This window comes from Schistocerca piceifrons, chromosome 4 (assembly GCF_021461385.2).
Source record: "Schistocerca piceifrons isolate TAMUIC-IGC-003096 chromosome 4, iqSchPice1.1, whole genome shotgun sequence".
In the NCBI taxonomy this organism is placed as follows: Eukaryota; Metazoa; Arthropoda; class Insecta; order Orthoptera; family Acrididae; genus Schistocerca; species Schistocerca piceifrons.
This window is the reverse complement of record NC_060141.1, coordinates 583,389,374-583,415,227: the sequence shown is the minus strand read 5'-3', so window position 1 is coordinate 583,415,227 and position 25,854 is coordinate 583,389,374. Positions and strand designations below refer to the sequence as shown.

The 25,854-nt window shown below is 39.9% G+C and overlaps 1 protein-coding gene across 1 annotated transcript in view; it reads left to right on the top strand.

The window, feature by feature from the left end:
• The window catches only part of LOC124796447 (laminin subunit alpha), a 380,942-nt gene that overhangs the window by 233,113 nt on the left and 121,975 nt on the right, over positions 1-25,854 (top strand). Inside the window, exons 36-37 of the mRNA XM_047260652.1 lie at positions 16,831-17,119; positions 21,426-21,565. Coding sequence (XP_047116608.1) covers positions 16,831-17,119; positions 21,426-21,565 — 429 coding nt within the window. The remainder of the gene's footprint in view (positions 1-16,830; positions 17,120-21,425; positions 21,566-25,854) is intronic.

The window sequence follows — 25,854 nt, the reverse complement described above, 5'->3', positions numbered from 1 at the left end:
TCTTTAAAGATTATGCGAGAGAACTTGCTCCCCTTCTAGCAGTAATTTATCGTAGATCACTTGAGCAATGAAAGGTACCATACCAAATGACTGGAAAAAAGTGCAGGTCATTCCTATTTTTAAGAAAGGCCGTAAGACAGATCCACACAGTTATAGACCCATATTGTTGACATTAACCTGTTGTAGAATTATGGAACACATTTTATGCTCAAGAATTATGACTTCCTTGGAAAATGAACATCTTCTCTATAAAAATCAACATGGATTCCGCCAACAAAGATCCTGCAAAACTCAGCTCACTCAGTTTCTCCATGAGATCCACAAGTGCAGTGGACAACGGCACTGAGGTTGACGCCATCTTCCTTGATTTCAGTAAGGCATTTGACGCCATCCCGCACTGCCATTTAAAGAAAAAAAAATGAGCTTACAGAATATTGGAACAGGCCTGCGATTGGATTCAAGACTTTCTTGCAGATAGAGCTCAACAGGTCGATCTTAACGGAGCTAAATCAACAGATGTAAAAGTAATATCTGGAGTACCACAGGGAAGTGTGATAGGACTGTTGCTGTTTACAATACATATAAACGATGTAGTAGAAAGCGTCAGATGCTCTCTAAGGCTATTTGCAGATGACGCAGTTGTTTATACCAAAGTAGCAACACCATAAGAAAGTAAGAATTTGCAGAACAACCTGCAGAGAATTGATGAATGGTGCAGACTCTGGCAGTTGACCCTGAACGTAAATAAATGTAACACATTGCGCATACATAGGAAAAGAAGTCCACAACTGTACAGCTACACAACTGATGACAAATAGCTGGAGACAGCATTTACCATAAAATATCTAGGCATAACTATCCAGAGTGATCTTAAGTGGAATGACCATAATAAACGGATAGTGGGAAAAGCAGACACCAGATTCAGATTCATCAGAAGAATCTTAAGGAAATGTAACTCATCCACAAAGGAAGTGGATTATAAGATGTTTGTTCACCCAATTCTTGAGTGTTGTCCAACTATCTGGGATCCCTTTCAGGTAGGACTGATAGAGGAGATAGAGAAGACCCCACGAAGAGTGGCGCGTTTCGTCACGGAATAATTTAGCTGGTGAGAGAGTGTTACAGAGATGCTAAACAAACTCCACTGGAAGACGTTACAGGAGGACCATTGTGCTTCATTGGATAGATTGACTATTGAAATTTCAGCACAGCACTTTTCAGGAGGAGCCAGACAACATATTACTTCCCTCATAAACATCTCACATATTGACCTTGAGGAGAAAATTTGAGAAATTAGAGTCAATGCAGAGGTTTACCGACAATCATTCTTCCCACACACTATTCGCGTGTGGAACAGGGTTGGAGAGATCAGATAGTGGTACCGAAAGTATCCTCCGCCACACACCATTAGGTGGCTTGCAGAGTATGATTTAGATGTAGATGAAGACATTCTGGCTCTGCCACCGAGCACTGATCAGACTGCTCTAATCACTCACCTGTTGCAATCCAAGGCAAAAATGCTTGAGATATTGTTGCATAAAGAGAAGTTTGGAGATCACATTCCCTTGCTGTTGCTTCATTGCCTGTGGATGTTTGTGAGCAAAGTCATCAATGATGATATACTACAGAACATCTGGCTGTAGCACCTACCACTTGATGTGCAGAAAATACTAACACTGTGTGCCAAGGATTAAGACACATTCACTCAGACTGCAGACTGCATTTCAGAGATGTATCCTACCACAGGCATCTCAGCTGTGGTCCCACACATGGACAGCACCCTTGTAACAACCCGCACATCTATAAAAGCATAAATCGTCGAACTTACGGTACAAGTTGCGCCCTTGTCGACAAACACAACACCATTTCTCAGTGAGGAGTTGCAGTTGAGCAATATCAGCAGCAAAAATATGTTGTTAACATAAGAAGTTTGGTTTGGAAGCACAAAAATGCAACCTCACATGTGAGGTGGGAAACAGGGTGGGTAGTCAATGACAGCAGCAATTGGCTATCCCAACAGCAGCCATCACTTACTTGAAATTTAATGGTACAAGAAGCTGCAGTTTTTGCTGGAAATAGGAGCTACTTGACTGCATACTTGATCCATGATGAACAACACCTTTTCACCACGAACAGATCTTCGACTCACATGTATGGTTTGGTGACACTGTTTCTGAATCTACACTAATGGCTATTAAAATTGCTACATCACAAAGATGACATGCTAACTGACAGGAAGAAAGATGCTGTGATATGCAAATGATTAGCTTTTCAGAGCATCCACACAAGGTTGGCACTGGTGGCGACACCTACAACGTGCTGACATGAGTAATGTTTCCAACCGATTTCTCATACACAAACAGCAGTTGACCAGCGTTGCATGGTGAAACGTTGTTGTGATGCCTCATGTAAAGTGGAGAAATGCGAACCATCACATTTCTGACTTTGATAAAGGTCAGATTGTAGCCTATCGTGATTGCAGTTTATCGTATCGTGACATTCCTGCTCGCGTTGGTCGAGATCCAATGACTGTTAGCAGAATATGGAATTGGTGGGTCCAGGAGGGTAATATGGAACACCGTGCTGGATCCCAATGGCCTCGTATCACTATCAGTTGAGATGACAGGCATCTTATCCGTATGGCTGACAGATCGTGCAGCCACGTCTCGATCCCTGAGTCAGCAGATGGGGACGTTTGCAAGACAACAACCATCTGCACGAACATTTCGATGACATTTGCAGCAGCATGGACTATCAGCTCAGAGACCATGGCTGTGGTTACCCTTGATGCTGCATCACAGACAGGAGTGCCTGCGATGGTGTACTCAACGATGAACCTGGGTGCACGAATGGCAAAACCTCATTTTTTTTTATGAATCCAGGTTCTGTTTATCATGATGGTCACATCTGTGTTTGATGACATTGCGGTGAATGCACATTGAAAACGTGTATTCGTCATCGCCATACTGGCGTATCACCCGGTGTGATGGTATGGGGTGCCATTGGTTACACATCTCGGTCACCTCTTGTTCGCATTGATGGCACTTTGAACAGTGGTCGTTACATTTCAGATGTGTTACGACCTGTGGCTCTACCCTTCATTCGATCCCTGCAAAACCCTACATTTCAGCAGGATAATGCATGACCGCATGTTGCAGGTCCTGTACGGGCCTTTCTGGATACAGAAAATGTTTGACTGCTGCCCTGGCCAGCACATACTCCAGATCTCTCACCAATTGAAAACGTCAGGTCAATAGTGGCCGAGCAACTGGCTTGTCACAATACGCCAGTCAATACTCCTGATGAACTGTGGTATTGTGTTGAAGCTGCATGGGCAGCTGTACCTGTACACACCATCCAAGCTCTGTTTGACTCAATGCCCAGGCGTATCAAGGCCATTATTATGGCCAGAGTTGGTTGTTCTGGGTACTGATATCTCAGGATCTATGCACCAAAATTGTGTGAAAATGTAATCACATGTCAGTTCTAGAATAATATATTTGTCCAATGAATACCCGTTTATCATCTGCATTTCTTCTTAGTGTAGCAATTTTTATGGCCAGTAGTGTAGATACACGACATAAGTTGGAGTGGAACTTCGTAGTGACAGATATGGGACACCCCATTCCTGGTGCTGATTTCTTGTCGTTTTGTAATCTTTTACAAGACCTCCGGCATCACTGTATCCTCAACAATACTACCAGTTTAACCAGCCATGCGAGATTATGCTGTGTCATTCATACTACTGTACATACTACCACACATGAATTGCCGTATGTAGAGATTCTCAAGTAGTTACCAGAACTTACCCAACGTACACCTATGCTAACACCTATACAACATACCATGTCACACAATATACTCACTTACCTTGATCCCTGTGTGGCCTCATCGATTAGCACCAGAGAAGTTAATGGTAGTGAAGCAAGAGTTTTCGTCCATGTTGGCACAAGGATTTTGTTGACCCATAAGCAGTAGCTGGTCCACATCATTAGATGCCATACCAAAGAAAAACAACAGCTGGTGCCCGTGCAGTTATTACCAACAACTCAATGTGATGAGCACAATCCCAGTAGGTATTCGTTGCCACACACTGAGGATTTCACACATAGTATACATGGCAAATGGATCTTTCCTAACACTGATTTAGTTCACATGTATCATAAAATACCCATTACTCCTGAAGATACAGACAAAATTGCCATTACTATTTCATTTGGCCTCTTTGAGTTTACAGGAATGCCATTTAGACTGCACAAACATTCCAAAGTCTCATGGGCAAAATAACACTTGAGCTTGATTTCTGTTACATGTCTATTTATGATATTTTAGTGAGATCTGTTTCTGACTCAGATTAAGTGTAGCATTTGTGCCAAATCTTCAATCACCTTCATTCACAAGGACTGATTATAAACCCTTTGCAGTGCATATTTAGAGCAACAGAAGTGCAATTCCTTGGTTACAGTACTGATGCCCAAGGTATCCAGCCACCGCAATAGGAAGTGAAGCCACACTCAAATACACATGGCTGCTCACAGACCAAGAATTGTGACAGTTTCTTGGTGCTATAAATTTCTACCACCATTACATGTGTAGGCAATCACCGCTGACACCTCCATTAAACGACTTGTTGAGAAGTGCTCCGAAATCAAAGGATGAAATCTTGATGACCATTGAGACTGCAGCAGCTTTCACAAAAGTGAGAACCACCATTGCTGAAGCTATGATGTTGGCGAACTCAGTTGCTCAGGCTCTCATTGCTTCAATGGTAGACACTTCAGCAACAGTGAAAGGCATCATACTACAGCAACATTCCCCTTGCATCCTCTGTACCCTATTCCCACATCTATCAGCTCAAGCAACTGCTTTCAAGAATTGATAATCAATAACCAGTCTCACTACGGCCACGGGAGTGTGCATTTGGGTATCTGTGTGTTGTGCATGTGAATGTGTGTACTTTTGCTAGAAAAAGAGGAATAACACAAAAGATATTGTGAATGCTGTTTCCTGTTGCCTGTCTCTTGTGTTCCACTCATCAGTCCGCTAAAAGTGAGTGGTTTCCTTTACCCAGCTTAATGAGCTCTCTTCCTTCCAATACACTTTTACCTTTGTTGCTGTCATTCTTTGCTTACATACATCGCATTGTACACTCTTCATTCCCTAATATGTCTATAATTTCGTCTCCTCTGCAGTACCTGCCTTTTAAACACACTATCACCACCCTCTTGTGCAATTTGGATACCCACTGTAACATTACAACAGTAATGACCCACTGCACTACATAGTGTTGTACAAAAACTCCCTGCTCTCACAGAGACAGTCCCTTTTTTAACATCTAATTCCAGTGCTTCTTTTTACATATTCTCCTCTACTAACTTGTGCTGTAATCTTGACTTTTAGCTGATTATGCTTGCTCATTTATGATTTCATTGTATGATCGCTTGTCTTTATTAATAATTGCACCTGTTTCTTATTGTGGTGTGTGTCAGTTTGTGATCAAACTTATTTATTTATGAGCACACCTACTACTTCCTGCTCTTTCTGACCATCCTTCTAACTTCACTCCTGCTATTTATTTCTGTTATCACACTTTGACCATAAGTTTTCAACTTCTTATTTTCAACCTTTTGTCTCTCAATTATCCAACCATGAATCCCTACTCATTCTACCTTTTCCAGTTCAAAAACTCCAGTCACACTTCATCCTCTTTCTGAAATCTTGTCTGGTATATGGTATCTCAAATAATGGAATTATCATTAAAACTGGAATCTCGTGCTCTCACCTATTGTACCGCAAGAATCTTCACCTTTTCCACTTCATGATCACACAATCCAAGCTCAAACCGTACTTGATGGCCTCTAACACTTTCGCAAAATCCTTTTACTTCATGGTATCAATATCTTGAGTGCCACCACTGCAATAGAAACTCTTGCCGTTTGACATTGCAATGTTTAAGTCTCATTACTTTTCTAAAGGCCTCACCTTCAGCCCCAAATCTAATTTCAACCATGCTGTATTTGTTTCTTCTGTGCAGTGGAAACATTTCTTCAACACGCATCCCACTGACAACAGTCAACCGAGACCCCACACTGTGTTTAAATACAGTTCCAATCTCCCTCCAACCATGTTACTCCTCCCCTTCCACCTAGTCAACCCCTTGTAATCTTTCAGGAATTCCTCACTTCTGATCTGACCTCACCTTCCTTTCCTGAGTTTCCCCTCAATCAGTCCAACATCACTCTTATGGAACACCCTGCTATGCGTAACAATCCAGACCTTATTATCCTTCTTGCAGACAAAGGCTCCATCACAATGGTCACGGATCATATTGTCAAAGTGGCTGAAACCTTATTATCCTTCTTGCAGACAAAGGCTCCATCACAATGGTCATGCATCATATTAACTAAATTGCTGAAAGTCTCCTTAAACTTTCTGACACCTCTGCATACAAATCTTACAACTATGCTCCTTCCTCACACCAGCAATGCCCCCCCACTCCAATTATTTATCGACTTCCAAAACTTCACAAACCTAACCTCACAGGTGCCTCTGATGTTCATCCCAGTGTGGATGCAATGCTCCCACAGTATGAACCTCTGCCTTTCTTGGCCAACACCTCCAAACTATTTTCTGTAACCTCCTATCGCACATTCAAGATGCTGCTCATTGCCTTCACTGCCTCTCTACAGTTTCTGTTCTCTTTCCACCATGGTCACTGTGAGTGGAACACTTCATTTTCCAGTGTCCTCTTGATACCGAACTCACAGCCTCTTTCCTAATCCTCCCAACCAGCCACATCCTGACCCACAATTATTTCACCCTTATAGGCCAAAACTATAAACAAATCTGTGGCAGTGCTGTGGGTACTCGCATGGTACCAATCTATGCCAACTTATTTTTGGGCCATCTGGAGGAGTCCTTCCTATCCAGTCAATATATAATACTCCTTTTCTGATTCAGATGCAGTGATGACATTTTCATGATCTGGACTAATGGCAAGGTCAGCCTTTGCTCTTTCCTCCGTAATATCATCACCTTTTCAAAATATGCTTCAACTGGTCCTTCTCAATTCAATGAGGTGCCGCCCTAGATGTCAATCTCCACCTCTCAGATGGCTATATCTGTCCATATCAGGCCTACCAGCCAACAAAAGTACCTTCACTTTAATATCTTTCACCCATTCTATGTTAAAAAGACTCTTCCTTACAATGACTTCACCACCCTGGATGCCACATCTGTGGTGGAAAATATATGTTCTTGAAAAAGTGTCATTAACCTTAACAGGACCTTTACTAGTGGACATTATTCTATTCAGCTCACCCATAAACAGATCTCACATGTCATCTGCTCCTCTGACACCAGTAAACCTATTAACCAGTCACTGACCAGTACTCCTCTGTTCACCTAGTATCACCCTGGCCTTGAAAAGCTCAACCACTTCCTCCACCAGGGCTTCCATTACCTCTCGTTGTGCTCTGAGATCAGAGATATCTTACCCACATCAACTGAAGTGTCTTACCACATCGCCTAAAGTATTTTTCCACTGGCCACCCAACCTACAGAATATCTATGTCCATCCCTACTCCAGTCTTGCTCCCAATCCTGCACCTCATTCCAATGTAGTCTGTCCAGGCATGATGCTCGTCCCATACACCTACCCACCACCATCTCCTACTGCAGTCCAGTCACAGGCATTCCCTACCCAATAAAAGGCAGGGCCTTATGTGAAAGCAACTGTAGTCTATGTCAACTGTACTGCAGTTACTGTATGGCATTCTATGTGATAAGTAACCAACTGTCTACTTATTTGAATGGCTACAGCCAAACTGTGGCAAACCACAAACATGACCTCCCAGTTGCTGAGCACACTGTGCTGATAGTTGCTGTTATTGGTGTGTTGGTAGCCTTTACACAGGTTTTAATTACTTCAGGTGGATAGGTTACTAAATATAACAATATGTACAGCACATAATTATTTTAACATACATTATAGTCCATGTATAAACATTGTCTCAGGAGAAATAGTCGATATTCAGAGATACTGTGATTCATACATAAAAATGTACCCAAAAGATGTCTTAAAAGATGGTAAGCATTATATGGGCTTACAAATCTTATTTTTTTAATTACACTGTTTAGAAAACTGACAATTTTTTCAAGATTTCCCCTGGTATTCACGGACCAGTCCCCTTAAAGGGTTATCGGACTGGTTTAGGGTTACTTCCAGTAATGAACTGATTAGTCAAGCAATGTTACTGGACCCCTGATTCAAAGGCAATGATTTTCAGGAGACAAAACATTTCTGAACTGTTACATGAAGGCTATTGCAGAAATGAAAGCGTTAGTTGTTCAACAACAAAAAACAGAACTCATTTCTTAACCAGTTATCACCATGACACATGTGATGTTCTCAATCTGGGAGGAGTTATATGAAACTATTAGTCAGCTTCAAGCAAGTCACGACCCAGCAAATGTGGCAATTGTCAAACTGGACAGATATTTAGTACAGGGATATTTGCTTAGAAACAGCAATCCATTAAAGTGGTGTACAACAAGAAAATTGCTGTGGCCAGTGCCGTATCAATTGGTTCTAGAAATATTATGTATCACAGCAACATCAGTAGCCTGTGAACAAATATTTTCATAAGCAGGACAAATGTGCACTAAGAAGAGAAAGAGACTCACATTGACTAAAATGGGTCACATTTGATTTATAGATCACAACACTGATTAATTTTTCCTTTATTGGAACATACATGGTAGTACTGACTGTAAACGACTACTGCAGATACACTTCAATTACAGTTCTTATTATTTTTATATTTTTTTCTCAATAAAAGTATCAAAAAGTAAAAGTAAAAATTATTTCTACTTGATAAAAAATTTAAGCTTTTGTTGTAGTATTTATAATTTTTGTTACAGACAAAATTTAAAACTTTTTTATCTGAAAATTACTAAGGACGTAACACAAAATTATTATTGCTCTTTATATGTTGTCTCAAAATAGGACCAAATCACATAAAAATACAGGTTTAGTGACCTGAATTAAAAAGGCAATGTACCTTCCTTTTACTTATTTTTGTGAGTGAATGGTAAGGGCTATCATGAAAAAGAGCTACTTCATTCCAGTGAGTAGGGGGGGGGGGAGAGGGAGGGGGGGGGAAGTTGCCCATCTCTACAGTACACACAGTCATACTCACAACCACATAGGCATCAAAACTCACATGCCCAAGACTGATTATTGATTATTGATAACTGGAAGAAATTGCCTAAGCTAATGGAGCTGAGGAGGGGGTAGCGAAGGATGCAAAGAGGGGGCAGCAGGAAAGAGGTTGGTCTTATGACAGTTGACACCACACCACAAGAAATGTTAAAGAAATCAAATCACGGGTTTCAAATGATCTGATGATTTAAAAGGAAGTTTTTTTTTTTTTTAACATGGTTTGGGAAGTAAAAGTAACCTGCAATCACACTGAATTATTTGGAGAGGGAAAGAAAAGAAAGAGGGAGAAAGGGGAAGGGTGGGGGGACGGAGTGGAGTGGAAGTTGGAGATGAGGGAGACAGGGAGGAGAGAGAAAAAGTGAGAGAGTGGAAAAAATGTGGTGAGAGGGGGGCGGGGAGGAAGGTGGGGGAGTGGTGGGAGGAGAGGGAGGGTGATGGGGAGAGATGAGAGAGAGAGAGAGAGAGAGAGAGAGAGAGAGAGAGAGAGAGAATGCCCAGTTGAGGTGGAGGAAAAGTGGTGGAAGAGGGCAGCACATAATCTGGAATAACAAGGAATGGTGTGGACAGAAGACAGAAGGAAAAAGATATAGTGAGGCAGTGGGGATAGGTTAGCAGAGGTTCAGGCCAAGGAGATTGCAAGAGCACAGGATGTGCTGTATAGACAATTCCAACCAGCATTGTTAAGAAAAGTAGTGCTGGAAGGAAGTATCCAAATGGTAGTAGCAAAACAACTGTTAAAGTCATCTGTGTTGCCAGTATAACAATGCAAAATTGAGGGTGGGGGGGGGGTGGGAGGGGTGAAGGTACAACATACTGATTACTGTAAATGACATAGCTGACAGTTGCACAGTTGTACACAGTTAATATGGCCATTTAACTTGTGGAAAATTTTGACAAGCCTCATTAATAGGTTGCAGGCAAACACCAGCTTACTGCTACAGTGCTACAATAGTTTACTGTTGAATATCTATGAGCAGTAACAACATAACCACACAGTTCACAGTTCTTGCAGAGTAATATGGTACTATTAAGCAGACACTCATTGTTTTAACACATGGCCTAATTGTGTTACACTTATTCCACTGTTTAGTTAATGCATTGTTGTTGACCTAACCAGCATGGGTTTCTCGTCTGAAAATCGGCCATGGACTGATTGTTTCAAATCCAAAAATGGGGCCTTTATATATATATCCTCACAATAATAAGCACTGAAACTATACGTTGTTAGAGAAATTACAATTAGAACACACCTCATTCAATTAACTGTATACATGGAAAAATTCTTTCTTTTCAACAGTTTCTACTACTACAAGGGTTAAGCTGAGTTATTTGTTTAAATGATGAACTTAACAGATATAATTATACAAACAGTAATTTTGATAAAATTGGTCATTACTTTGGAATTAATTAAGGGCTGGCTTTGCTGACATGTTTTCAAATAGAGCCAAATAAATATTTAACTAATTCTATTAGTTCTTCCTCCAAATGAGTATAGTTATTATAGAATTGATATTTGTTTATAAGTCAGCAATAAAATTTCAGTTATGAAACAATTATTGATTTCATCCTATAAAAAAAGTATTAACTAGGAATAGTTGAATAAATTAGAAATTTGATTACATACATAAAACTAAGCCACAAAATTAGATCTGGTGCTATATTTTTTAAACTGCAGACCAACCTTCTCTTTTATGAAAATTCAATTTATACTCATGTATGTTAATAGCAATTAGTCAAAAATGAAAAAAATGAATTTAAGGAGGCAGATGCCAAAACAAGAGAGGAAGTAAAAAGATCCCAGCTTGCTTTGTTACAAGCTCGTCAGAAATTTGTTTGATTTTTGAAGATATGCGTTTGTTACATGCTAAACAAAATATGTTCTATATATGTAAAGAGGATATCAGAGCATCACCGTATTTATGTGAATTTAATGTGCCATTGAAAGTAATGCATACCTCAGTTGCAAAAATTACATTAATAAAAGAAAGCAATTTTGGTACATCGGTGGTAGGATATCTTTGTATTGTTGAAATTTGTTATACAATGCTAACTTTATTTTAAACTATAGTGAATGTATACATGAACTATAAAAAACAACAATAATTAATTTTAAAGTTACTCATTACACAATAAGTGACATTTCCATTATTAAAAAAGAATGCCTAACTTGATTGCCTACACGACATACAAAGAAACATATTGTAAATTACAGGTGTTACTCATCATTATTGACTAATGGCATCATTACTGCAATCCTTGGAAGAGTCTACATCAGAAATAGATTCATTCCCTCCTTCCCTGCCATCCTCAGTGTTGTTCCAGAGCACATCATCTTCACTGCCATCCAGAGTATTTGAAATACAGCATTTCATGAATGATTTTATCATCATTGGTGCTTCAATGCATTTCCAGGCAGCTAAAACCCTGTGTAAAATAATGTAGAATCGAGCACATTTAATTTTTTCTGTCGGAGTCAGTACATGACTCTGTTTGCAAAACCATTTTTCATACTGTTCCTGAATGTAACCTTTGGAAGGTTTATTTATACTAACGTCCAGGGATTGTAATACAGAAGTCATTCCTCCATTTCTCCAGGAATAATAACAAGGTCATTGGGTAGACTGTGGATCTTCTTTTTTATGTCATCAGTGATATGAACACGAAATGCATCAAGGTTTCTAGGAAAGCCTGCCAGGATGGAGTTCCCATAAGTTTCGGAGCCAGTCAAGCATCAAAGTTATGGTCATCCATCCCTTCTCTTGATTCTGAGCAGTGATGTCAACAGGAAATAATATTTCATCCTTTAGAGTCTTGTGGCTTGTTTTCCGCTTTAAGATTAAAAAAGGGGAAAGTTTGTTCCCATCTGCTGTGATCAGCAGCATTACTGTTACGCATTGTTTTTCACACCCAGATGTTTTGATGATAACTTCTTTTGTACTCTTCTCTTAAGTGTGTAATTGCGCAGCATATCTAACCAAATTGGAGTCTCATCAGTGTTTCCTATTTGGCGATCAAAAAATTTTTCTCTTTCCGAAGTGTGATAACATACTGCTGAAATTCTTGAAGTATCTTCTCAAAATCCTGTGGAAGCTTTTGGCATATTGTTGTATGGTGTTGCAGAGATAAGATCACTCATTTCCTAAAGCGATCAACTGATACCCTGCTAGCCTTAAACTCTTGCTTCAGTCTACTAAGAGCTGCATACAACTCTTTTGCTTTTTTTATTATGGTGTCTGGTCACAGGTTGCCCATTCTTCCTCCTTTCTCAGATGAGTTACAAAACATTTACTTCAACATCAGAATGTCTTCCTTTGCAAGGTCCAGTGAATTTATTTCTAGTGGCAGTAGTCGCAAATAATTGCAATTTCTGTTTCTTTCATAAGCGAACGTTACTCTCAGCTACATTGAACTCTCTTCCTGCCCTTCTGTTACCATATTTTTCAGCATAAAGAATTACTTTGCACCCTGACAGTAGCTTCATATGATATTCTTCTCTGCTTGCTTTTCATTTTGTGATTACCTAATGCAAACACAATGCGAAGTGCTATAGTAGGCCAGCAATAATGAAACAAGATTACCTGATTTACATCTTTCTTTCTTTAATGCACACATACCATACCTATATTTTCTTGCTAGAGCTTAATAAATGTTTTACTACTTCAGATCACATAGGGTAAGAAATACCAGTGAACGATCCAAGTTTGTACTTGAATCTAATGCACCATCAAATCTTATGCACACCCCAATTTTGAGTACTTCGTATGGTAAAAAAAATACACACTAGATCTATGTAAATATGGTATGTCTCCTGAAATCATCTGTATTTGTCTATAAGAAAACAAGACTTTCAGACCGTAGTCATCTTTAGCAAAAATTGAAAAATCATCAATTCCACTGCAGGTTTTTTTTCCCTCCTCAAATAATTTGGTGTTATTTTATGTTACCTTCACCCCCTCAAATTATGTTTGCATTGAAATATTCTATTTATGACATAAGATCATTTGAAACTCATGATCTGATTTCTTTGACATTTCTTTGGCTAGTATGTGTCAGTAGTTAATTGTAAGGCTTTCTTGGTCATGGGCAACAATGCAGGTGAACTCTTTGTTTGTAAGTTGAAGGTAAGACATTGCTGCAACAAGTGCAGTTAGGACTGACAGGCAGAAAATGTCTTCCAGTCATCTCTTGGCACTTTCTTGATAAAAGTGTTACCATTGTGCTACAATGTTATTAACTCTTTTATGTACCTAAACCCAGTGTCTCTTCTGGAATTTTTCAATTTTAAGCCATGTTTTATGTATGTAGATGCATGTTACATCAAAAAATTTATTCCATCATGTAATGGAAAGCTTATTCAGAGTTAACCCTAAACATTTTTGAATGCTTCGAACATTCAGCAGCATTCTACAAACATTTTAGGAGAGTCTAGATTAAAAGTCTGTTGATGTCAGTCCTTAGAACTACTGAGTTGTTACTTGGTTCACTCATTTTTTAACACTACAAAAAGAGCACATTGCATAATTACAGTGCATCAAGGGGACACCCATATCCAGCTGTGTTAACAATCGAAGGAAAGTGTTGAAGATTAAGAGTTTTTGTTGGCTGTATTTTCATATTTGGTTACTTACGTAGAGTACTTGGGCATGTTAGCAGGGGGGGGGGGGGGAAGGGGGGGGGGGAGGGTAGGCAGTACTGGCAGGTGCAAAGACTATGAATGGTACCATGCTGGTAGTGAAAATGCAAATGGCCATCTGTCTATAAGAATTTTTTAAATTTCATTTGTTACACTGTAAAGCAAGTAAAACTGTGCTCAATTTAAAGGTTGATTTGAACACTGATGTGCTTTGCTAGGCATGGTGTTGTGCCCTTGACTTCCACCCACTTCTGAGCTGGTTTATGCACCCATTTAGAGGTGACTTACATTCCAACATGTTCTTTGAAGAACAGTGCAACTTGTCTTGTAATTTTTGTGATTATTATACGTGAAAGAACTGGTAAGTAACAGAGAAAGTCATAGGACCAATGGGGGATCAAAACCCAAACCTTTAGTTTTGTAGTCTGGAATTCTACCCAATGAGCCAGTGAGTCACATTTCCGGACAAACCATTAATATGGTATTTATCAAATAGAAGCTGCACTGAGCCAAGAAAACAATTTAGAGTTCCACAGCAGAATCAGTGACCGTCAACAGCATTCAGTATTTGATTGTCACTTTATGCTGTGTTATACATAATCATGCCCAGCTCCTTGGAAATAATTGATGAATCTCAGGTATACAGCATTTGTTTTCTCCATAGAAAACATGGAAAATTGGCATCTTATAAATACAGTCCAATGCTTGCTGGGCCCTTTAGAACCACTACATTGTGACAAAGCTGTATAGAGTCCGTGTTTTGCATCCATATGACAGGGGCACATGCCTGTTGCCCCACACTCAATGAGTGAGCACCTTGTGAAGCCATGTGAACTTCTGTGTGCACATGTGAAGTGAGTGATATGTAGTGAGCACTACTCACACAGTTTTACAGTGTGGATGCAATGCTCTAGTGCATACTTTTACTAGAAAAAGAGCAAGAGTTCAAAAGTTAGTTTTCTTTCATGTGTTTCTATGTAGCACACATTAGTCTGCTATAGGAAAGTAGTTGCCTTTCCCTTATTTTACATATTGCTCTGTCCAGCAATTTCCATTATTGTTATAGCTGTGAAGAATGCTTCATCAAAAATAATATAAGCCTTAAAAAAGAAGAAATCTGATGAAAATGTAGTGGGCAATCTTAAAAGGGGAAAATTGAAGAAATAAAAGAGCTCGGCGATAAAAAAGAGAGTGATTGTAGAAAAGGGGAAGGAAGATGCTAAAGCTTTGGATGTTGAAATTTTAGGTGTAACTAAGTAACTTAAACTTTAATCTTTTACTGTGAAATTTAACATTTAAAATAAATTTTGTTCTTCCATAATTGTTATATTGTCTTAAGGAAAATTGTAAGTTTTCACTACATTACTATGTTAAAACAACATGTTTTTTAACTAACGTATTCACAACTATACCTGAAAAGAGCCATATCTCATCATAGGTGAGAAGTGAATGTTTTTATAGCATTTGAGGAATGGCATATTACAAGTCATACACAGTTACATCATTCATTTTGACATACAGTGTAAGTAATGTAAGAATTCTTACATTCAGCTTTCATTTCAGTTGGCTCTCAGATTCATTAAAAAAATGTTTTTGTTGTTTTACCATGCACATTTTTGAGAGGTCTTGCATTAAAGTAAAAACGTTTTGGAAAAGTAATGAGAAAATTATGAATTTGAGCCTCTAAAAATTAGTAGAAACCATGGAAAGCATATAAGATGATACATAAATGTTGTCTATAGAAGCAAAAGTGTTCACTCATAAATGTATTTTCAAGTGCAGAAAATGCCTGCAGCTTTTTACTTCACAGCTTCCACAGCTTGCTGACAAAGTGATTTCAAGAAGCTTGAAGGTAGAATATGGCAAAGAACATGAATGTTTCACAATATCAACTGAAGCCATGTTTTTTTGACATCAGAAGCATGAACACATGTTATACAGCTTTAAATAAAGAGTATAAACCAGAGGCAACAGTGGAGGAAATTAAAAAAAAAAAAAAAAAAAAAAAAAAAAAAAAAAAAAAAAAAAAAAAAAAACAACTCTGCATTCATAAAAGTTATAGCTTTTCTCGTCACATTGTTCTGCTATGTTACTTTCTGTTGCAAGTAGTCCAGTAGGAATTGATAATTATCCTTGCTCATCATCAGTTAATTTACCTCTCCTCCCACCTGCTCATCCAGTTTTTCACCTATAACAAACATTTTTGTCTTTTTGTGTTGTTCACAGCTGTGGATGTTATGCAGGGGCCATATAAAAAGCAAGAATTATTGATTTTGTTTTATCACTCAAGGCCATGAGAGATTTCTCTCTTTATATACAGTAGGGTCTATTGACATGTGCTTTATAACATGTCTAAGCAAATGTGATTCTTTCCATTTGCTTCAATGTGCATTTTGTTGTGCACTTTAAGTGACAACTAAATCATCACTAATGGTTGAATGTCTGCCTTTCTGAGACATCAATTTACATGATATTCAGTGAACAGTGTTTGTGTATACTGCTGTATGATGTGATACTGCTAGATAAGTTTTGTCTTATCTTTGTTTCCCTACTTACTCCATATATTTAATTTAAGATTCTGCTTTTCTATAGAATTCATAATCTGCAGTGTGTGTGTGTGTGTGTGTGTGTGTGAGAGAGAGAGAGAGAGAGAGAGAGAGAGAGAGAGAGAGAGAGAGAGAGAGAGACAGAGACAGAGACAGAGATATTTATGATGAAGCATTTGTTACTTGAGGCAGTTGTAATAGTACTTATATTTCATACAAGTATCTGTGGAATAAATAGTGTGACAGAATCTTTGACTAAAAATCCTTTGGATTTTCCAGCACTGATAATTAGCTAACTTTTTTATCAGTTATACTGATTTACATTTTAGGCATTTTCCGAAACCATTTTGAATTACTAATCCATCATTTGATCTAGTTACAAATTTAGAACTGACATGATGAAAAAGATACAATTTATATTTTTTCAGGCCCACAGATTGATCAGGCACTGCGAGAAGCTGAAGACCTTTTGGCACAAATTCACAGTAGGAATTTCACAGATAGGCAGAATGCTGCCCAGCAAGAACTTTATAAAGCCATTGAACTTCTTGAGAAAATGCAAGAATTTGCTATACCAGTACACAACCAAACAGAGTATTATGAAGCATTGAAACATCAAGTGAACCACTTTGATGGGAAACTTGAAGATTTAAGAAATTACAGTTTGGTTACCAAGGATCAAGCAGCTAAAACAGATGAGATGAATGACAGAAATAGGTTTGTATTTGCCTGTTTTTATGTTAACTGAAATATTGATATTGTATGCGATGTTTGTAATAGCTCTTAAAAAATCATAGGACATAAAGAGGACACTTAATAGCTAATGGTCTGAATGGAACCCAAATTTGGGAGACAAGATATTTCTATAGTACAGGGACACATAAAGTCTTTCATTAGCAGCAACAGGGAAGTAACCAATTTTGTGATATTTTATGAGTTCCTAACCAGGAGCGAATTGCGTAGTTTCATATGTGTGTTTTGGTAGTTTAGTTTCTTGAGTTTCTGTGTGTTAATTTGATATTTAATAGAAACTGATTTTGTGACATATTACAAGTTCGTAATCAGGAGCGAGTTATTCAGTCTCACCCCTGAGTGTTTTGGTAGTTCAGTTTTTGAATCTCTGCATATTAGTCAAATTTATTAGACACAATTATTGTGTTGTCCTCCATGTCTACAGTAGAGTTCCATAGTACCTGTTGATTGTCATTTGTTTGTCTGCATAGTGTAGTTTTCCATGGTCTTAAAAGTGGATAGGGTTCAAAATGGTTCAAATGGCTCTGACCACTATGGGACTTAACTTCTGAGGTCATCAGTCCCCTAGAACTTAGAACTACTTAAACCTAACTAACCTAAGGACATCACACACATCCATGCCCGAGACAGGATTCGAACCTGCGACCGTAGCGGTCGGGTGGTGCAGACTGTAGTGCCTAGAACCCCTTGGCCACCACTGCTGGCTGTGTGGATAGGGACTATGACTGCTGTGTGCGGATGGAAGCCCAGTTGGTGACACTTCACTCTCAGCTCCAAGCTGTGATGTCTTCAGTTACACAGCTTGAAGCTGCAGTGGATGGGCATCACTGTTGTGGGCTGTCTGTGGGGATCCAATGGACATCCAGCATGTCCAAGTCCACCGCAATGGTGGCCAGCCCAGTTACCACTCGCACTGAGGTTGACCTCTCACCAATGGTCGAGCAGGAGGTCACCTCAGAGCATGGCAGGTGGTGAAAGACTTCCCAGGGGGCCGCATGTAAGGCCTCCTGGTTAGTCTGACAAAAAGGTTCTAGGTGCTGTCTGTGCCTGACTCTGTCTCTCAGCCAGATGCAGTCGCTTGTCCTGTTTCAGAGGAAATCTCTCACCTTGCAAGATCCAGGCGATCACAGAGGATGGGATTATTGGTAGTTGAGAGCTGTTAGGCACATTATAGGGCCCCTTAGGGAAATGGCTACCAAGGTGGAGAAGAAAGCCAATGTGCTCTCTGTGTGCATACTGGTCGGAGACATTCCAGATGTGGAATGAGTCCTTCCATATGCTATGAAGAGCACAGGGTGCAGCCAACTGCAGGAAGTGGCTTGCATCAGTACCAGTGATGTGTGTCACTTTGGATCTGAAGGTATTCTCTCTGGTTTCAAACAGCTAACAGAAGTGTTAAAGACTTACAGTCTTGTTTGTGAGATGGAAGCTGAGCTCACTATTTGCAGCACAGTCAACAGGACTGATTGCAGACCTCTGATACAGAGCAAAGTAGATAGTCTGAATCTGAGGGTCAGACGGTTCTGTGAGTGTGTAGGCTGCAGATTCCTTGACTTGCTCCATAGGGTTGGGTTTTGGGTTCTGCTGAATAGACCAGGAGTCCACTACATGCAGGAGGCAGCTACACAGGTACGAGGGGCTGTGTGGTGTGGACTTCCAGAGCCACTCCCCAGAGTCCATCTCTCAACTCACCTCTACCACTCCCCGCACTGCTACCTTCTACATGCTTCCTGTGTCCCCACTGAGAGAATCTCTGTTCTTGTAGACCAACACCTTCAACCTATTTCCCGGAACCTACCCTCCTATATATAGTATAACAACAATTTCCTTCAGTGGCTCTCCACAGTTCCTGTCCCTTTACCAAATGGCACCATGCTCATCACTATTGATGCTACCTCCCTTTACACTAACATTCCTAATGCCCCACAGCCTTACTGCTGTTGATCGCTACCTTTCCCAACACCTGATGGATTTCACACCAACAACTTCTTTCTTAGTCACCATGACTAACTCTATCCCCACCCACAATTACCTCTGTTTTTGAAGGCATTACCTACAAACAAATCCGGGGTATGGCTATGGGCACCCACATGGTACCTTCCTATGCCAAACTACTTATGGGCCATCTAGAGGAATCCTTAAAAACCCAGAATTGTAAACCGCTCACCTTGTTCAGATTCACTGATGACATTTTTGCGATCTGGAATAGGAATAGGGATCTGGAATAGGGGGAGGATACTCTGTCCACATTCCTCCAGAACTTCAACAACTTCTTCCCCTTTAGCTTCACCTGGTCCTACTCAATGCAACAAGCCACCTTTCTAGATGTTGACCTCCACAGCAAAGATGGCTACACCAGTACCTCCATCCATATCAAACCTACTAATACCAGCAATACCTACAATTCGACATCTGCCACACATTCCGTACCAAGAAGTCCCTTCCTTATATCCTTGGCACCCGTGATTGTCACCTCTGCAGTGGCGGGCGATCCCTCTCGAAATATACTGAGTGTCTCACTGAGGCCTTCACAGACTGTAATTATCCTCCAACCTTGTACAAAAGCAAATCTCCCATGCCTTATCTTTCCAGTTTCCCACCACTTCAGAAAGTCCCACTGTCCACCAGCCACGGAGGAGCATTCCCCTCGTAACTCAGTACCATCCAGAACTGGAGCAACTGAATTACATTCTCTGCCAGGGTTTCAACTATCGCTTGTCGTGCCCACTATCCTTCCCACCCCTCCCACAGTGGTATTCTGTCGTCCACTGAGCCTACACAATATACTTGTCCATCCTTACACAATCCTTGTTTCCAACCCCCTATTTCATGGCTCATTTTCCTCCTAGATGCAAGACCTGTCCCATACATGCTCCCACCACCACCTACTCCAGCCAGGTCACAAACATCACTAATCCCATCAAAGGCAGGGCTACCTGTGAAACCAGTCATGTGATCTATAAGGTAAGCTGCAACCACTTAGCAGCATTCTATGTGGGCATGACCACCAACAAGCTATGAATGGCCACCGACAAACTCTGGCCAAGAAACAAGTGGATCACCCTGTTGCTGAGTACGCTGCCAAACATGACATCCTTTAATTTCAGTGACTGCTTCACAGCTGGTGCCATATGGATCCTTCCCACCATGACCAGCTTTTCTGAATTGTGCAGGTGGGAACTTTCCCTGCAGTACATCCTGTGTTCCCGTAACCCTCCTGACCTCAATCTTTGTTTGCCACTAGCCATGCAGCCCCTTCCTGTTCCCATTCCATCACTACACAGTTTGTCATTTCACCATCCAGCTAGTCCTGTCAGCTTCTCCAGTGTCATTTCCATCACAGGCTAGTATTCCACCTCGCACTCCTCCCAGCCCCCCCCAACCACCCACCCCCCCCCCCCCACCCCCCCCTCGCCACCTCTCACCACCTCTCCTCTGCCCTCTGTGTAACCAGCAGCACTTCACTGTCATCCACATCTACCATACTATCTCTCCCCCTCTCCACCCCAGCCTCTCCCTTCCCCACCCAGTCGCCACTCCCATCATGAACTGGTGCTGCTGCTCGCAGTGTGCTTTCAGTTGCCTGAGACTGCAGTTGTGTGTGTGTGTGTGTGTGTGTGTGTGTGTTTTATCTATTGTTCACTACGGCCTTACTGGTCAATAGCTTTGCTTAAAGTATCTGAGATGACAGCTAGTCTACCTTGTTTATGAAAGTCATTTCTAGGTATTTGTAGCTTTACAACAGTCAGTGTCATTGCAGCTGTACATTGGTGTGTTAGGATGTCTGTGTAGTTGTGTCTTTTAGAGTGTGTAATTAAACTAACAGTAGAGCTGTTACTTGAAAGCTACCAATGTGCCTGTGTTGCTAGATGTTTTATTTACTACACCATAATCAGCTGCATATGAGTTAATGCCTTTGGCCCATTTTGATTTCATTTTGGGTGAGAAGATAGGACAGAAGTGTGAGACTTGAGAGCCGACGTAACTAGAGCAGTACAAAAGTTTGGAAATAATAGTGTGTCCTAAAAGTAGTACAAACAAAAATGATAAAGAGAAAGCTACTTGTATTTAGATGAGAGATGGCTCGTGCATGTAAAATGTCAAGAAATTACACTGACAAGGCGGTTGATGAGACATGTTGTCAGCAGAGACCACAAACTGTTATGAATGCTGATTTATTAATAAATCATGATTTGTTATGGATAGTACACTAGCTTTGCTTTTCAATGATTTTTAATGTAAAATAACTTACTTTTAATATATATTACAGGAACGCCAAAGTTATGAACAAGGTTCATGCTGCTGATGAAATAATAGATGAAACAGAACAAAAATTAGATAAATCTGGCAAACTATTGGATGAAGCTCAGTCAATGTTAGATGAAGCTGGACAACAGACTCCAAAAATAAGTATGTTTAAATTCAGATTTAGTTTTCAATGTCAAACCATTTGAAATGCTGAAAATGTTTTCAGGGGTTACTAATGTTTTCATGAATATAATATGATGTCATTCCTTTCACAGCAACATTGTGATTTACATCTGTGTTTAATTATTATTAACACTTGTTAATTATTATTCTAACTGCTTGCTAAAATTGAAATCATTATGTTACTATCAGACAAAGATGATCAGGGTTGCCACAGGTTCTGGAAGTAAGGGAAATCAAGAAATACCAGGGAATTTCAAACACATCATGGAAATCAAGGAAGTATCAGTGAAATTTGGAAAAATGCACTGGCAAAATCTCATTTTTGTCTCTGTAGATGAAATGGTTTGTTTACTGAGGTGTCATGCATCGTTGCTGGCTGGGTGCTGCTGAGTACATGTGCTGCTTCCCTACTCCCTCATTATTGCTGCCTGTCTCCTTCCTACCATCCCCCTCAGCTTGCAGTCACAGCTGCCGCCACTTCTTGTCACTAGCCTAGCAGATGCCAATGAGAGGCAGGCAGGCTTGAGGACTGGTTTGTTTGGATCTGATGCTCAGAGACTGTAGACACAGCAGCCAGAGACAGCAGTGATGTGTGAATAAATGTGTCTGAGTGATTGTGTGAATGGGTGTGTGCTCTTGTTTTCTGACAAAAGCTATGGCTGAAAATTTGGTTATGAGAGTGCGATTGTCTTTTGTTTATGTCTGTCTGTGCCTCAGCAATCATCTTTATGGTGAGTTGCTACCTATCCTCCTTATTATTGATTCTCAGAGTATTTGAACAAGTTATGTGTCGATGGATTGATCACCATGGTCTCATTTCATGAACATGTTGTCTGTGGTTCATGAATAGCTGGCCACATGAGTGGATTTCCATGAAGGGCCAAAACCTCAGACCATTTCTGGGGGTGTCTGTAATGGATCTGGCGTGCTGATCTGAAGCCATTTGGTTCCCTGGCCCTGCTCGTCAGATCTAGCCTCACTGATCTGCCCGCAGGCTGGATCTGTTTGTGTGTGGCATAATGCAGCAGATTTTCATGGTTATCCATGTACCTAGGTTTGTGGTGCTTCTCAGCAGGCCAGAGCCTATGGGTAATGGATTTCAGGAATTGCGACTGTCCCACAGCAAGTACATTGTACAGGGTGGCATTTTATAGACATTTTATTTCTTCTGGTAAATTTTGGTTTACATGTTAGAAAGTGTGGAAGATAAAAAGAAGAAAATTGTGTCAGTCACTGGCAGTTTGTGCACTGTGTACTCATGTATTTCTTGAAAGAAAAATCCCAAAAATCTGTAAAATAATAGATATAACACAGTGGGTAATAATCAACAATAATGAACATAGTAGAACCAACATTTTATTGGCATTCACCTACATCGATGGTTTACATAATTCTTCCCCTCCTTCTACACTTCCTTCCAGAGGCCTACTTTTTTCTGAGGTTATTTCTGAAAGCAGTGAAGATATTTTAATTTTAAATCTGTCTTGCAACTCCAAGGAAATGCAAATTTTTGTCATAAAGTGTGTTTTGTTTTATTGAAATAAAATAACATCAGTGGTCTTCATGAAACACATATACCATTTCGCTTACTTTCTCCATCTAAAAACAGTTCATTGCAAAAGATGTTGATGTAAGTACTTAGGATTTTTGCTCATATCAGGAAACGCCATCTGCTTGCAAGTTTGTATTAGATATTTCCTCGTTTGCACTATTGTTTCTTGTACCATAGCTGGAAAGACAGATTATGAACTTAGATCTTGACTTACCCTTGAGATCTCAAAATTTGTCAGAGAAAAATACTAAAACTTGTCTGGAAATCAGGGAAATATCAGGGAATTTCACTTGGGGAAACTTGTGGCAACCCTGATGATTCTTTTTCAGCACACAATTAAACTACAAGATAAGAACCAGTACAATTAAATTAGTGAAAGCATTTGACATTCAGCATTCTTGTTCTTAAAAATAAACCAATCACTCTTACAAGTGTGGCTACATGGTCGATACATGCTGGGATATCAGTGTGTCATTATTATCTGCACTGTAATAGTATCTTTGCAAGTTTATTAAAGAAAGTGCTGGATTCCATGATTTGTCTTGGTTGAAAATGCTGTATTTTTTAGTTTGCCAAACATCTGAAATATCCGAAGAAGAAAAAACAGAGCTTGTGTGGTTGCATTCTCAAAATTTATTGGATTAATCACTCTTTGTTTGCTGTTAAATAAGTTTTTTGCTTAATCTACCTCATTTATGTGTACTCTTGAATATTTCATCAATTTGGCATCTTCATGTAACATAATAAGAATTTACAAAGATAGGTTTTTACCCATACTTACTCGTTAAGCTGCCTGCTCAAATAACTTCCACCATTTCATCAGTGCTAGACCACTTTACATGTAGTAAGGAGCAGCTGCAACAGTTTTTGTATTGACGCAACATTTGGAGTAAGATTTCCGTATCGTCTACTTTTTAAGCCATCATCAAGCAGCTGTCTATTATTTACTGTTTTTTTCCTTCTTTGAAACTTATTGTTTAGCTGATGTATCTCTCTTTTTCCCCTAGCTAACTAAACCGAAAATTAGGTTAACATAAGAATTTCCTGAAAATATGATGTAAGGGTTGTCTTTCCACGAAACCATTTCTGTAGCACTGAGGTATAAATGGTCACTGGCCCAAGACTCTTGAGCATTTTATTGCTTGGAGGCAGTGTGAAGTAACCTCATTGAACACTGTGAGCAGAGAACTGTAGCTCAATTAGTATGTGGAGCTGATAGTTACTTGGTAAATGGCACAACCAACTACATAGAGAGAAGAGTGAAATCGGGACTTGTGCTAATAAGTGCAACGGCATATTGCCATCTGGATAGGCTACTTCAGTGACTGGTGGCGGCATGTGACTGGCTGATCTGATTGTAGGTTGAAATTTAGGTGTGTGGTCTGTGGCCAAGAGCAAGGTGGACCACCCTGTGGCACGACATGCAGATGAACACGACATTCTTGATTTAAATTGCTGCTTCACAACCTGAACCATCTGGATCCTTCCCTCCACCACCAGCTTTTCCAATCTGTGTGGATAGAAGTTTTCCTTACAACTCATTATCCACTTCCAAAATCATCCTGGCCGCAATATGTGGTAACCTACTACCCCCACACCCTCCACCCAATACAGCTCATTCTCCAGTTCTGAAATAATCCTGGCCTCAATCTACGGTAACCTACTGCCCCCACACTCCCCAGCCAACTATTTCCACCCCCGTTGTCCTATCATCTTCTCCCAATTCATTTCCACTCACCCTCATTGTGCACTGCTCTCTGCCAGTGCACCCACTGATCTATTCCCCTTTGCTTCTCTCCTTTTCTCCTCCTTGTTCCCCCAACCCTCCCTCACCCGCAGCCTCCTGACGCTGATCTGGCAGCCTTGTCCTGCCATCATTTAGTCCCTGCATGCTCCACAAGGCAGTGCTGGCTTCTCTTTTGCCACCTGTACCCGGTTAGCCCTCTCCATTTCCTACTCTACTCTGGATTGCTGCTTTGGTTTGACATGACGCAGTTGCATTCTGGCCAGAACAGTCATATTTGTGTGAGGAGGCCTTGCTTGTGTGAATGTGTGTGTGTTTTCCATTCTGAAGAAGTCTTTGGCTGAAAGCTCAGATGTGAAATAGTCTTTTTGTTCTGCCTCTCTGCAACTTAGTGTGTCATCTATACTGTGAGCAGCAACCTGTCCTTTTCATGATGTTGTGAAAGACAACGAAAGAGATGATGATGTACATACAAGATTTTGCAGACCAGAGGGCCTAACAACTTTGTAAGGTACTTTTGGTTGTGTGAACCAGTGGAGTCAATATGAAATGTACATCTCTTGTCTTCACATTTATTCATTTGCATATTCTGTCCTGTTTTGTGTTGCATTTATTTCGTTACATTTTGATTTTGTAGTTTTCACAGAAACACTTTAAGTGTAAAAACATAATGCATGATAAATTTTGTTATTGATCTACCAAAATAAAGCAGGCAGTAGAATATTAAGTGTCATTAATTTGTTTAAATATTTGTGTTGCTTATGTATGTAAAACCAATTTTGTTTTGGCAGTTTTGAGTTATGAAAATACGTGACCAAATTTTGACTCATTTATTGCACCATTACTTCATCTTCCAGTTCATTTGTTTCTATCACTGTAGAAATAGGTTGAATTTCATTTATAACTTATAAATAGCTTTGTGGTCATATCACTTTCTCTGTTAAATTGTGTAGATTTTTCTTGTTGCAACTA